The following is a 13,744-nucleotide window of genomic DNA, read 5'->3' on the forward strand; positions in this document are numbered from 1 at the left end:
TAAGATCCTAGGGAATTTTGGGGGTGATGGTTCACTGGGAGCTCAGCACCTTATGTGCCACATCATAGAAATTACTCTTTCACTCTTCAGAGCATTTTGTACTGATGTATCTTTAGTCAGAAATATCCATAAGGTTTTAGATACTTGATATTTTACTCATTTTTTCCTCAAGTTGGCAAAACTGCAAACTGCAATTGATAATGAGGGAGAAGTTAGGGTGGACCTGGCACGACAAGAAAGAGAAGCTTGTGAAGGAGGTGATGATCTAATTCGTGCCAGCATAGCTCTTCAGATATCTCAGTGTGATGCTCGAACCCAGGCACTGGCGCTGCTAACCCTGCACTATTGCACAGCCCTTCAGTACTGTACCACAGATTTCAAGGTAGAAAGTAACATGTTTCAATTTTACATCCATCAGGCTAATTAACCAGTGTTAATTGACTGTGGTAGCCAGTCAGACTATAATTGGTCTGAGTGTTACAAGGTTTCCTCGGGTATGTAAATGTTTAGTTTTATGAAATATGAAAAGACTTGAATATGGTAGAAGTGGATTTCATGAAAGTATTACTTGTAAGTGTACTGTGCATGGTGTGAATACAGGGATTCTGAGTACACACTCACTAGCTACTGTCAGCCATGGAAGTACTATCTAAGAGAAATTATAGTGTATTCCCTTTCCCCACTGATGACTTTTATATGGCTACATTCACACATTACATTCTCAACACACAACTTTGACATTGAAACTGCTGCCACTTCAAGTGTGTTAACCTCAGCTCAACTTTCTTGCCATTTGATCCAACCCCAACCAGCCACACCCACACAAATAACCATACTTTTGACTCTCTACACAGTTGAACACTGGGATGTACTGATGTGCTGACATCTTATTTTATTGCATATCAGGTAAAAGTTTTCCAGTTCTTTGTGGATGTAACTTGGTTGTAAAACAAACAGTGATTCAGTATTAAGAGAATTTACTTGATGAAGCTATACTGTGTTCAGATTTTATTAAAGAGTTTTGAAAATATTTATCATTCATAAGGGAATTAGGTTGATTAATGAACATATATAACAGGACAGAAAAAGTATATATGGTACTATGGTACTTCATGTACACCACATTGTTCATACAGAATTTTACATACTTTCAATAGGATGATGGTGAAGAAGTTAAGAAAGATTCTTCTTCAAATCAAGAGAATTACAATAGCAAGAATAAGGATTCACCAACAAAAAAAGAGAAACAAGCTGAAGGGTGACATAGCAAGTACTGCCGGCCACTTTTCATGATTAAGAAAAGACTTTCACCATGAGAAGAAATTAGTACTCAAAAAGGTATTGTAAAATGTGATAGAAGAGAGTTTAGAATTCATGATATAGAAAAGGTGATTATTATTACATCTTCACGCTGATGATGAATTTGAACTTGTATGATTGACTCAAGTCTCAGATATTGAAAGAGAAATTATCATTGAAAACATTTAGCTTAGTAAAGTGGTAGCATTTTCTTGTAGTGCAATATCATCTGTCTTGAAGTATGCCTCCTGTGTGCTCACTGAGCCTGGTAGTGGATTATTAAATTGTAAACACACTCAAAACTTAAATAATATTTCTTGAAAATGTGCTATTGATTACACGTTACTAGATGATTGGCCCATTAATCTCTTCATGTGTACAGTAGTTTTATTTGTAAGGTGGGGCATTAAGCACCATGCTGAATGTCTTGCTGCTCTAGTTGCAAACAACATTTATATGCATATGGTTATATGCCACATTTCTGTTATCCACACTTTAAAAAGAACATTAAAAACAACCTTGAACACATCATCATCACCTTAAGTGTCTTAGAATATGTAGAGGTAATTTCACATTAAAAAAGAGACGTTGTTCTGCTTCTACCAGTCCTTCAGTCATTTCTTGCATTTTGAGAGTTTTTTCTTTAAATATTGTAAGAGATGTCAACTTTCCTCATTTTCCAATAGTTATGCAATTGAAAAATCATCTGAGGCCAAGGAGAGGTGATATGGATGTCTTCTGAGTGTTAGTGCTCTCATTTTTAGATTTGTCTGGGTTATTATGTTCAGATGGTGATAGGTCTTTTGCAGAAATATGTTAAACAAATATAACTAGACAGCCATGCCTCCCCAGCTCAATACTGGGAGTTTAAAGACTGGCTTGGAAGTAAAATGGATGAAAATCTTAAAATAGTTGTTTTTTCGAGGATTTTTTTTCTGTATAGTTACTACCTGGTAACCATCTAAACTAAGTTTTGTTTATGAAAGCTACTGGTCTTTATGGTAAGTACCATTACAAATTTTGTTTGTGTTCTCTGGCCAAGTCTGATGACGACTGAAATTAATACCAGGGGATATGAAATCTTTCCTCCTGAAGATGGGTGTCCACTTTGCTCAAAAATACAGATGATGCAAATACAGATATTTGAAAAATGTCTCTGGGGACCCACTGCAATGAGAGCCAAAAATCAGGGAATTCAGTTTGACCTAGTTTGTAGCAGATTTTTTTTAAGGCGTATTTTCATGAAAGTGGTTAAGAGTTTTTAGGCAAAATTTTTTTCTTTGGTCCAGCTGATTATAACATTGTACTGCTTCCATACTATTCGCCATTTCCTGCGTTAGCAAGGTAGTGTTAAGAACAGAGGACTGGGCCTTTGAGGGAATATCCTCACCTGGCTCCCTTCTCTGTTCCTTCTTTTGGAAAATTAAAAAAAAAAAAAAAAACAAGAGGGGAGGATTTCCAGCCCCCCACTCCTTTCCCTTTTAGTCACCTTCTACGACATGCAGGGAATACGTGGGAAGTATTCTTTCTCCCCTATTCCCAGGGATAAACATTGTACTGCTACTCCTCCATAATCATAGCATAACATGGGTGATAACATAGGCCCTTTCCTTTCTTTGACTGACAACTAATACTTAGGCACCTGTATTTGTCAAGGAAAGGGGTAGTCATGTTTCACTAAATTAATCACTAATATGGAACACCTTGCTAATCTTTGCAGTTATGATATTGCTTATGATGGTGAAAATGATTGTACTATGGTGCCGTTTTGCTGTTATATTTTTTACTACTTCTTGGCTCATTCAATTGAGTTGCTTTTGTGATGTACTTTACTATCACCTGATGAGTGACAGTTGGTGTTTGAGCTTTATTCACATATCGCTTGGATGTTTACATAAGTGATTTTTCTTTCAATACTAATCAGGACCAAGGTATCTTGGGAAGGCTCCTTGGAAAGGATATTTATGCTGTTAGTGGATGCACTCAAAATATACAGGAATACATATGCAAGCATTTCTCTAAGGGCTCTACTTCTTATAGATCACTTCATCCTTCTGATACATCACCTTGGTTTAATTTTGTTATTCCTGTAGTTTATTTATTTTAAACTTTTTATTTGCCTCTCCATTTGAAAGTGATTTAGGAAAATTATTTGGAAAGGTTACGGAATTTTCATTTGATTAATGGTTGTTACAAGAGATAAGGAGGTTGAGCCATATACATTTTCCCAGGTTGCTGAAATGGATGTTTTACAGAAAATATTTTTCATCCAGCATTCATCTCCTAAAATTAGCTTGATTAACTGTTGTTAGTGAGGTATTAATTCTTGTTCTATATATGTTTCTCAGAGTATAGATCATCTGCATTTTTCACCTTTGGAAATGTGTGAATTAGACATTTGTTAATATTTTCTATAATGCTGAGGGAATTCTCTTACATTTCTTGAACATTACAAGTTCATTTGTTAGAGCAGTTTGTAGTGCAGTACATTCTTTGGCAGCAGTATCATAAATAAGGAATTAGTCAATTCTGTGGCTTCAAGACAATGACAGTGAAATACAGGTTTGGTTTTGGTTACAAATAGTGAGCACTTGAGCAGTTTTTAAAATTATCATTTATTATATAGTTAAACCACAACCTCCTGCATTGTGCTATGCAACAAATGTCACCATTATTTAGGTTAAAATTAGAGCTAATTGAAATTGATTTTCATCATACAGTTACATAAATTTCATTGTAAATGTCCATGGCCTAATAGAAGCACATGATATATTTAGTATTAGTGAAAAAGAAATATTTTCTGTATTGAATTACATAAAAGTATCTGTGTACACATGAAATGAAGTACTCTACCTTTTTTCTTACAGGATGAATTGAGGGAACTCCTGCTACTTTCAAGATTTTAGTTGCGTTGTTAATATCTGTTTTTGTAAATAGAAATTATTATTTTTGCTAGAGTAGACCAGTTATTTGGATTCTGCTTAATTTTCAGTATTACTACTGTTTCATAAGGTTAGTTAACAAATTCAAGGTAGTAGTTTTTAAATAACTATGAGTAGAACTATAACTCAGTTGAGTAATTAAAGGCTTTAGTTAAACAAAATGATGTGAATAACTTTATTTCATAATAAATTCTTATAAGGAGTAAACTGGACATCCAGTTGACATTCACAATTGCTGATAACTTAGCAATGGGAATAAAGCCATTTATCCTTAAAATCATGGGAATAAAGCCATTTATCCTTAAAATCACCACTGAAACAAAACTCCAGAGAATGCTCATGCAAATGTTATTTCTATCATGCTGTGTATACCTGTGTATAATATTCTAGGATTTTGTTTCTAATCTGTTGGGTTGCAACTCTCCACAGAATGCAGTATTACTAATAATGGCACTCTTTTTATAATGGGGCATTGTTTAGCTTCTGTTACCATTACTTGTTTTCATGATGGCCTGTTGTGAAGGTTGCTTAGTAAACTGAAACTTGAAAAAGGTACTGCATTTCTAGTTACAGTACGTCAGAAGCTTCATACCACACTAACCCCTCAATAGAGTACCAGTAAAAGACATTAGTTTTAGAAAAGTACGTGATGATAAACGAAGGCTGTCGTTGTAAATAATCATGATACCCTCATAAATTTTAAAGTAGGTTCCATTCTGTTTATCATGAATTTGCCATCTTTTCGCTGGTTGTTTAACAAAGTGTAAGATTTTTCACATCAGCTAAGTTTATTTACAAGTTCTGGAGGATCAAAGAAAACATAAATTTAGTTCTCATATGCTTACATGGAGGAAGTTCTATATTCCTGGGACCCCATCACCCCATCTTTTAACCGTTTTCTGTCTTACATGTTTCTTGAACATTTTAGTGCTGTCTGCATTCACTGTTTCTATACTTTTCTCCTTTGGTTCATTGACTACTCCATTAATATATATGCACTCCTTGGTATATCTTCAGCTTAACTTTCTTATTGTCCTCTAGTTTACCAGTTCCCTCCTTTTATAAAGGCCTAGTCAGGAAGTTATAAACATGTTTGTTTTTTTTCTTCCTTCCAAGATGAGCAGATATATGGATTCTGTCCTCTCCATGTAGCTTCCCCTAGGAAGAACCAGCTTTTTCAGTTCATCAGCCATTCAATCCCAATTAAATAAGCTATTCATGGCTTTTTTTCCTCCCTTCTCAGGTTCAGGCAATGTTGCCTTCTGTTTGACCTCTGTCAGATTTGAATGGCTTATCAAATGGGATAATCAAACTTGTGATGTATATTCTATGTTCATGTAGTACATCTATGAAACGCTCTTTATCCATGTACTAATATACGGCTTAAGTATTAACCAATAAATAATTTCCTCCTCAACAATTCTGATGTGGGTTAGGTGACATGTCAAACCCCCTTTCACATTTAGATACCTGTAATTCGTTTCCTTCAACATTGTTATCATGAACTAGGCCTTTTTTGACTGCATCTCATCTTTTCCTCTTTGCATTAGGTTGGGTTGAACTTCATTAACCATTCATCTGACTACAGCTTTGTGGGTGATTGCAGTTCGTCATTTCTTATTTCTCTCTTGCCTCTAGATATCCACAAACATAACTATAGTATTTGCAGATGATTTACAAAGATTGAGAGTAACATTGGCCCTAAGACTGAGCTGTGTGGAACATCACTGGTTACTGCAATCTAGTTACAAAAGGCACCCCTGACAAGTGTCCTCCATTTCTTTCCACTCCGATAATTTCCATTCCAATACGGTGGTCTTTTTAGTATTCCCGCCTAAGAATCCATCTATTTTTCAATTTCCAGTGTGATATTCTCAGATTCTTTCTGGACAGCCTAAGAACATGAAGTCCACCCACCTCTCTCATTTATCTAAACAGTTGTTTACTTTGAATTAGAATTCTAAAGGATTATTCATGCATGATTCCTTCCTGTTAACCCATACTGTTACTCATGTAATTTCTCCTTTGGAAATAGTCTTCCATTTCCTTTCTTATAATCTTCCCCATTCTGCATGCCATGTTAATTGGAGATGTTGGTCTGTAGTTCAGTGCCATTTCCACATCTTTCATAAATACAGGCACATTTACTTGCCTTCATTCCTTTTTCATAATTTTTCTAACATTTCAAGTGATCTGCCCATACTTTGCATACTCATGAATATATTTTGATAGGTCCATGCATCTTTGAAGAATCATTATACTTTAATATCCTACTTATATCTTATCAAACAATCCTAATGCTTTCCATGGCCTCTTTTTGATCTGACTTCATCAGTAAGTGGTAAAATGCCTTGTTAATATGCATAGAAACCAAGATTCACCTCCTCACATATTTTCTTGTTTTGATTTCTAAAATTATCTGATTATTGTACTTTTTCTTTAAATAGTAAGTTACTCCTAGAGAACTCATGGAAAGGTTTTGGATTCTCGTTTGCAGTCAAGGTCTTTTAATATTTCTTAGTTTCCTGCACAACTTTCTCATGCCATTCAAATGCTGCCTTACTGTTGTGTCATCTATATCTTCTTCTTGGTAAATCCTTACTTGTTCAGCCTTTTTACTGTATTTTATTAAACCATAACTTTTTTGACCCTCTGCCCAATCCGTTACTGCATCTGTGTACTGACCCGTTATTTTTTATTTTGAAGACTGTTTGCTTGTTTACACATGCATATATATTTGTTGAAATATGCTTCATATGTAAAAGTATTCTAAGGAAAAGTCTGCAGGCCACATATAAACTGTCTAGTGTAGTTTCCTTGGAGTAACAAGCAACAGTAAGAATATTTAATTTTTGAGGGCATTACATAACAATAGTCATTATGGTTTAATCGCATACTTATGGTCAATTTTCATTAAGGTTATGGCAAATAATGTATTATTTTATAGACATGGTAAAATCTTGTGAAGTCCAGATTTGTCAAGCATTTTACTCAGTGTAACCTCAATGATTGTCTGGTGCCTTGGAGAATACTAAATTTCCAAGTTGATAATGCATCATCCTGTTGCAAATGTATGGTGAAAAAAATTATTATAGTTTTGATGTGTAGGAAACATAGTTGAACCAAGTTATTAGGCTAGAAATGTTATACACCTGTCTATGTTTATCAGTAGCTCTAGCATATTTTTCCCTTTAAACAATTGTTTAATATCTCTTGCAGACTTTTCCTAAACATCTTAGTAAATAACTTTTCTTGGGTCTTTACAATTTAGTGTGTTCCCTAGAGGAATATGCAGTACATATGTGGTCTTTTCTACTTTTGAAACATTTATAGGCTAGAGAGAGTATGGAGAAGGGCCTCAAAAGTTGTCTTAAAGCTAACTTGCTGTATAAAGAAACATAAAATGAAGATGGGTTGACAACTCTAGAGTAGTAGAGGGTTGGGAATCCAAATTCATGTTAATTTTAAACTTCTGCATTGGTTTAAAAATGTAAATAACTCTCAGTTCTTCCTGGAGATTAGTAAGGAAAAGCTAGAAAGCATTTGCTTGAAATTAGCCATGAACACAGGCAGTATCTTGGGCTCCCAATTACTGTGATAGATTGTTGGAATGCACTACCAGAGTGGGTAGTTGACAGCCCCATTGTAAGGGACAGTTGAGAGAGGTACATGATAATGAAGTCCAGAAGAGGTCACACTTATAAGTTCCTAACACTGAAAACCTCTCACTTATCATTGTAAACCACTTTCTTTTCACTTTTAAACAGAAAAAGCCAACAATAATGTCCATACCATTGTAGATTGGAAGCAGCCACCTCTTGCATAAACTGATAAGTAAGAATTTGAGGGAAAATTGAGCATTGTATCAGCAATAGGACACAGGGAGGAGAGAGAGAAGGAAGAGATAAAGATGGAATAAAAAGGCTATAGCAATCTTTACAGGGTAGTGTGGAATTTAAGACTGTGTGTGGTAGACCAAGAAGTCTGCAAGTCTGGCCAAAGAACCACCCATGGGAGAAAGAAATCCCATTCCAATTCCATGATAGTTTAAAGTGGGTGGCTAATGCTACTTATTTTACACAAAAGACAGATAGGTTTGAATAACATGCACTTAGTTGTATTTGGAGTGGTCTCAGTGACTACCCTCTAATATACCATGTAAATAATAGGCTTATTACCCACACACTGATATAATAACCTATTTTAACTGTACAATTTTTATTTTTACTTGTTTTCCTGTATAGTAGACTGCCAGCAAGACCCACTTCTTAAAGATAAAGTACAACAATGTTGAAGATCCTACTGATGAAAGAAAATATAGCTGTTGGCTTCAAATATATATGTATATAAGTATTAGAAAAGCAGCGCATTCAAAACACTGAAGATAACATAAACATTGAGAAAACTCGCATTCATCTATTTTTTCAGTCTCCTGCTACACGAGACAGCCACATTTGTACATCATGTATGAAGTACTGGCTGAGCATAATGAACCAGTCCATTAGTGTGTAAGAAATGAGCAAAGCCAGTCTTACCTGTGACAACTCACCCTCCCTTCAGTTAACCATAAGGTAACACCACAGCAACCTTATGGTCACCTTTGATTTGAATATTTTAACTAGATTTAGTAGACTGGAGTATTGGTTCCCTGAGAAAATCCTAATGCTGTATGGGAGATGATAGAACTTCTTAAAAAGGATATTCAAGTCCTCCATACATGAAGTGACTTCCGTATGTCACAAGTACAGTGTCTGCAAAAGGCCTTGTCCCACTCCCAATATATTTTCAAAGGCAATGTTGCACATTTTAGTATTTTGTCATCTTTCCTTTGACTATGATTACCATCTGCAGATGTCTAGGTACAGAATTAATAAGATTCCTGAAACATCCTATGTTCATGTTTTGGTGAGGTGTTGCAGGAATCACCCACCTGATTGTAACGTCTAAATTTCCAGTGCGCCTAGATCTCACATATACCCACATTTTCATGCTTCCAGGCAAGAATTCATGCTTTCTTTGCCTTAGAAAGGTAAGAGCACAGGTAAAAGAAATATAATGCCCAGAAGAGAAATTCCTAAAGTGAAGTGGCAGCCTGGAGGAGTAAAGAAAAAGTATCCTTCCTTAGAGGTAGCCTGAGCGCACAGTTAGATTTCACCTTGAGAGCATCATGTGCTTGTACCCACAATAAACCTTGTCATGTTTTATCTTTGAAGATATGTGGGGGCAGACAAAGCTTTTTGTGGATACTGAAGGGTAAACACATATCTTATAAATAAGGTGGTCCATGCTCGTTGTGTTTAAATTGACGCTGCAATTGTTAACCATTCCCCTTTTGAATTATATTAGATTTTTATCATGTTATAACATATATATGGGGAGTAGTCTTTTTTTTCCCAGTGGATCATGAACAATTCTTTTTCTTTATGGTAGCTATGTCAACTTATTGCTGTGATGATATGACCATTGACCAAATATAAGTACACTTAATGCGGATGTAAAAATGTCTTAATCCATTCCATGTCATTCTGTGATCTTATTGTTAGTTGTTTATGATCTCATTTTAAGCTCTGTAACAGTTAAAAGTAAGCATATGCATATATTGAAATAAGTGGTGTTATGGTCTTGGTTATGACATTTCTCAAAAGATAAAGAGTATACATTGACTTTCATTTCTGCACTTCATTTTTGGATGTAGAGCGTGCATCTTCTAAGAACGCAAATACACATATGTACATACACTTCAGTATACTGTATAGCAATGAAATATACTCATACAGGTTCTTAGCTATGTATTCTTCCAGGAAAATTTCTCTGTAGACTATTAAAATTATGAAACTAAAATAAGACTACCTTTACTTTTGCACGGGTTTATGGATCAGGTTAGCAAGCTTTAATTTCAAGGTATTTGTCTCATCTTGATAGTTATTGTAGCATATTTTTGTGGAAGACTGCATTATTGGAATGCTCTGATCTCATACTATTAATGCTAAGATTAGTGTAGAAAATAGGATTTTAAGAGTGTATAGACTTAGGACACAAAATTTCTTTAGTAAAGCTTTGGTGTTTGCTTCTCAATATGGTAATTCTTTCTTTATAATACTCATTAGTCTTTTATAATCAATCTATTTTTATGATAAACTGAATTGCCTTTTACAGTTATGTTGAATAATTATACTAGTATATTGTATTGTGTGTATTAATTAGATGTCCTTTATCACATTCTGGCAAGGTTGAATTACCCTACACCAAGAAATGTCACATTCATAACTTCATTGTTGAAAATCGTATGAATATTTTTCGTTAAGAAATTGTACAAGACGAAGACTTTTAGCCAATATGGATATCAAAATTTGAACATTTGACTTTAGCCAGGTATGTAACCATGAATCCTATCCCATAGGAAAATTTAGTTATAGTTTGTATCCTGTGTACAATGTAAAAATTGTTAGGTATGTCTTCTTGGGTGATACAGTATTACCTTGAGGAAGACAGCTTCATTTTTCCAAGAGATTATGTGAATAGTCTTCTCATATTCATCTTTTGATGTAATATTTGGCACTTAAAGTGTATATAAAACCTAGATATTTTTTTGGTCATCTCTTAATTTATATTCATAGTTGCTGCCATAGTTGTTCATTCACCAGCAGTTTGAAAATATTCTTCCTTTTTTGTATGAAATTAGCAGTTACCAGGATGTACAGCATACCATACCATATAGCACTCAGCATCTATAGTTTGCCTCTTTTAAGCAGAGGAGAATTGTGTTGCATGGTAATCACTGCCATTTCATCACCCAGAAAACAAATCTGCTACCTCAAGCTCTGAAATAGTACTTTCTTTGCTATTTGTAGCTCTAAACCAGTTAATGCTTAAAAGCATTAACTACATAACTATCACCAGCAAATTTGTCTTTAATATTAAAATAATGTTGCACATAAAATATAAATGTTAGTGATGAAAAGGAAGGATGTTCTTCACTTTTGTAAAACAATTCTTCAAACTGCGTCTTTTTTTACAACTTCAACAAAACGAATTACAAATTTGTAAAACATCAGAGGCTATCTAGAATATCTTTTACTTATAAGTATTAATGGCTATTTGTCTTGGTGCAATATTAAGAATTATATGTATAAAGTACTTACCTTTGAACTTCAATAACTTAAGAGAAATACATATGTTTAGTAGAACTTTCAGGTGTTAATGGGCTGAGCCTTGATTGGAAAGTCACTTTTGGTAAGGCTGTAATCTTGTCTGAGAACTCCTCACACCAAGACAGTACACATTTCCCTATTACTGGAAGTTGCACAGCCTTGAGCTGCAGGATCCTATAGGAAGGAGTCTTGAATAACACCTGGACTCAGAAATTGGTTCTAGGTTAATTATCAATACAATAGTGTTACTTTCACATTAAAGGTTGAAGACTTCCGACTAACCTAATGTATCTTTTGGGTCTTTCCAGTTTTTCAATTGTTAATCTAAACATGAAACTTGTTGGACCTCTATGTAACCATTATGTAATAAGTGACTCTTTATTACATTGAATTATATGTATATAGATTCTGAATTATTATTCAAATGATACTTTTTTTAGAGCCCATAGAAAAATGGATAGAAATGCAAAATGATTTTCAGATACCACATATGATATATATTTCAAAGAACAGATGATATTCAAATAAAAATAAGATCCTTAAGATTTCATGAGGGCAGGGACCAATTGTGAATTTGGCAATTCATTCTATAGCCTAAAACTTTGCTGAAAATGCCCATCATATAGTATATGAATATTTTCTTTCCTTCATATGATTTTTTTTTTCTTTCACAATTGTTCTCCCACCTGAGCAAGGAAGCGTCAGGACCAGAGGAACAACAACCTCGTTTGCACTTATCCACTCTGGAGTTGTCTTGTATAATGCACCAAAACCAGAGCCTACCATCCATAAGCAACCCTCACAGACTGTTCCATGGTTTACCTCGACCCATATTCCCTGGTTCAGCCAATCTACACCACCTAGCCACCTGTATATTGTATGTGATTAGCACTTTGGACTCCAAATCAAAAAAAAAAAAAAAAAAAAATACTTATGTAGCCTTTAATCCTTTATACAGTGCACCTATGGGAACATATTTCATTAATATTGAAGCAAAACATTGCATCATCAGATGTGTGGTTTCATTAATAAAGTAATTACTTTTCCATCTCAGTATGAACAATTATTGTTGTACATGCAGTTAGGAATAAAAGGTTTTCCAGTGTAAAGACAAACCACAAAATGTTTATGCACTACATCCGAAATCATTCATATGGTTATTTTCCAATACCATGATTGGGACATGGGAATAGACTAACGAATCTGATTATTATTGGTGGTCTGTGTTGGACTTTTACATGTTCTTTACACTTTCATGAACTTCCCACAAAGTATGAACTTTTTTTATACTGTAAAAATCATGTTATTGTCTACTTTGCACAGGATTTTTTAACCAATATTTAATTCACTGCTTCAGTGAATGCAGTCATTGGAGAATTAGTTGAATAAATGATGTTGACAGTATTGTTAAAACTGCCATAAGCCAGTAATTTCAAGATTATTTTTATGCCAGATGACAAAGCATTCTCCTAAAAGACAATCTATCGTTGTGCTTCTCTACAAGACAACCTCTGGGTGTAGTAGTAGTATTCATGTGCATAAAACTTTTACCTTAATATTTTCCAATTTAATCAAGAGCAAAACATTGCAATTACAGACAACTATTTACAGGGTGAAGATATAACTTACAAAAGAATTTCTTTTACAGTTACATTACAAATACTGTATTTTTTTATACTATACTGTGTTGTACTGTACTATATTACCCATGTAATCATAGTCTTTGTTTATCAAACGTTACCGTTACATATTCTCATCTATGTGTGCACATACAAGTATACCTATGCTTAAAAGTCTGCACAATATATAAGCACATAAGATTTCATTTGCATTCTAAAAAAATTTTAAGAGCAATATTCACATGCTTTATCGATTAAAATACTTGCCTTTTAAAACTATTTCACTCTGTAATTTGGTTTAAGTGATTGAGGGATTTTTTTTTTGTATATTTTATGAGAAATTTGTTCATGCATAATATCAGTTGTATGTGTACATGAAAAACACTGTTGATAATCTTATATCAGCAAACAGAGATCTTGCCAGAGTAAATTTAATTTTAGATAATACAATATTCCTGGCCAAAAGAAAGACTGATTCATATTTTAAGTTGACCAAGTATTGTAAGTTCTCAATAAAATTTTTGAACATTTCCATTTATTTGATCCAACTGATAAAATCTTAAAATTTACCTTCAGCAAATGGAAAGATGTCTTGAGAAGCAAAAAGTACTTGGAAAGAGATACACTTCTTTGTACCTGTTTGCCCTTTCCCATGTTCGTGAAGTTGCATCAGGAACAAATGAAATATAGCCTCACTTATTCACATCCACTTTCCAGCTGGCATGCATTATGC

General features: G+C 34.2%; 1 protein-coding gene across 1 annotated transcript in view; it reads left to right on the forward strand.

The window, feature by feature from the left end:
* Pdzd8 (PDZ domain containing 8) overlaps nucleotides 1-13,539 on the forward strand; it is a 65,769-nt gene extending 52,230 nt beyond the window's left edge. The window contains exons 14-16 of the mRNA XM_071674316.1: nucleotides 173-382; nucleotides 1,158-1,338; nucleotides 4,167-13,539. Coding sequence (XP_071530417.1) covers nucleotides 173-382; nucleotides 1,158-1,262 — 315 coding nt within the window. The 3' untranslated portion in view covers nucleotides 1,263-1,338; nucleotides 4,167-13,539. The remainder of the gene's footprint in view (nucleotides 1-172; nucleotides 383-1,157; nucleotides 1,339-4,166) is intronic.
* The last annotated feature ends 205 nt before the right edge of the window (nucleotides 13,540-13,744 follow it).

Source organism: Panulirus ornatus, chromosome 19 (genome assembly GCF_036320965.1).
Source record: "Panulirus ornatus isolate Po-2019 chromosome 19, ASM3632096v1, whole genome shotgun sequence".
NCBI lineage: Eukaryota > Metazoa > Arthropoda > Malacostraca > Decapoda > Palinuridae > Panulirus > Panulirus ornatus.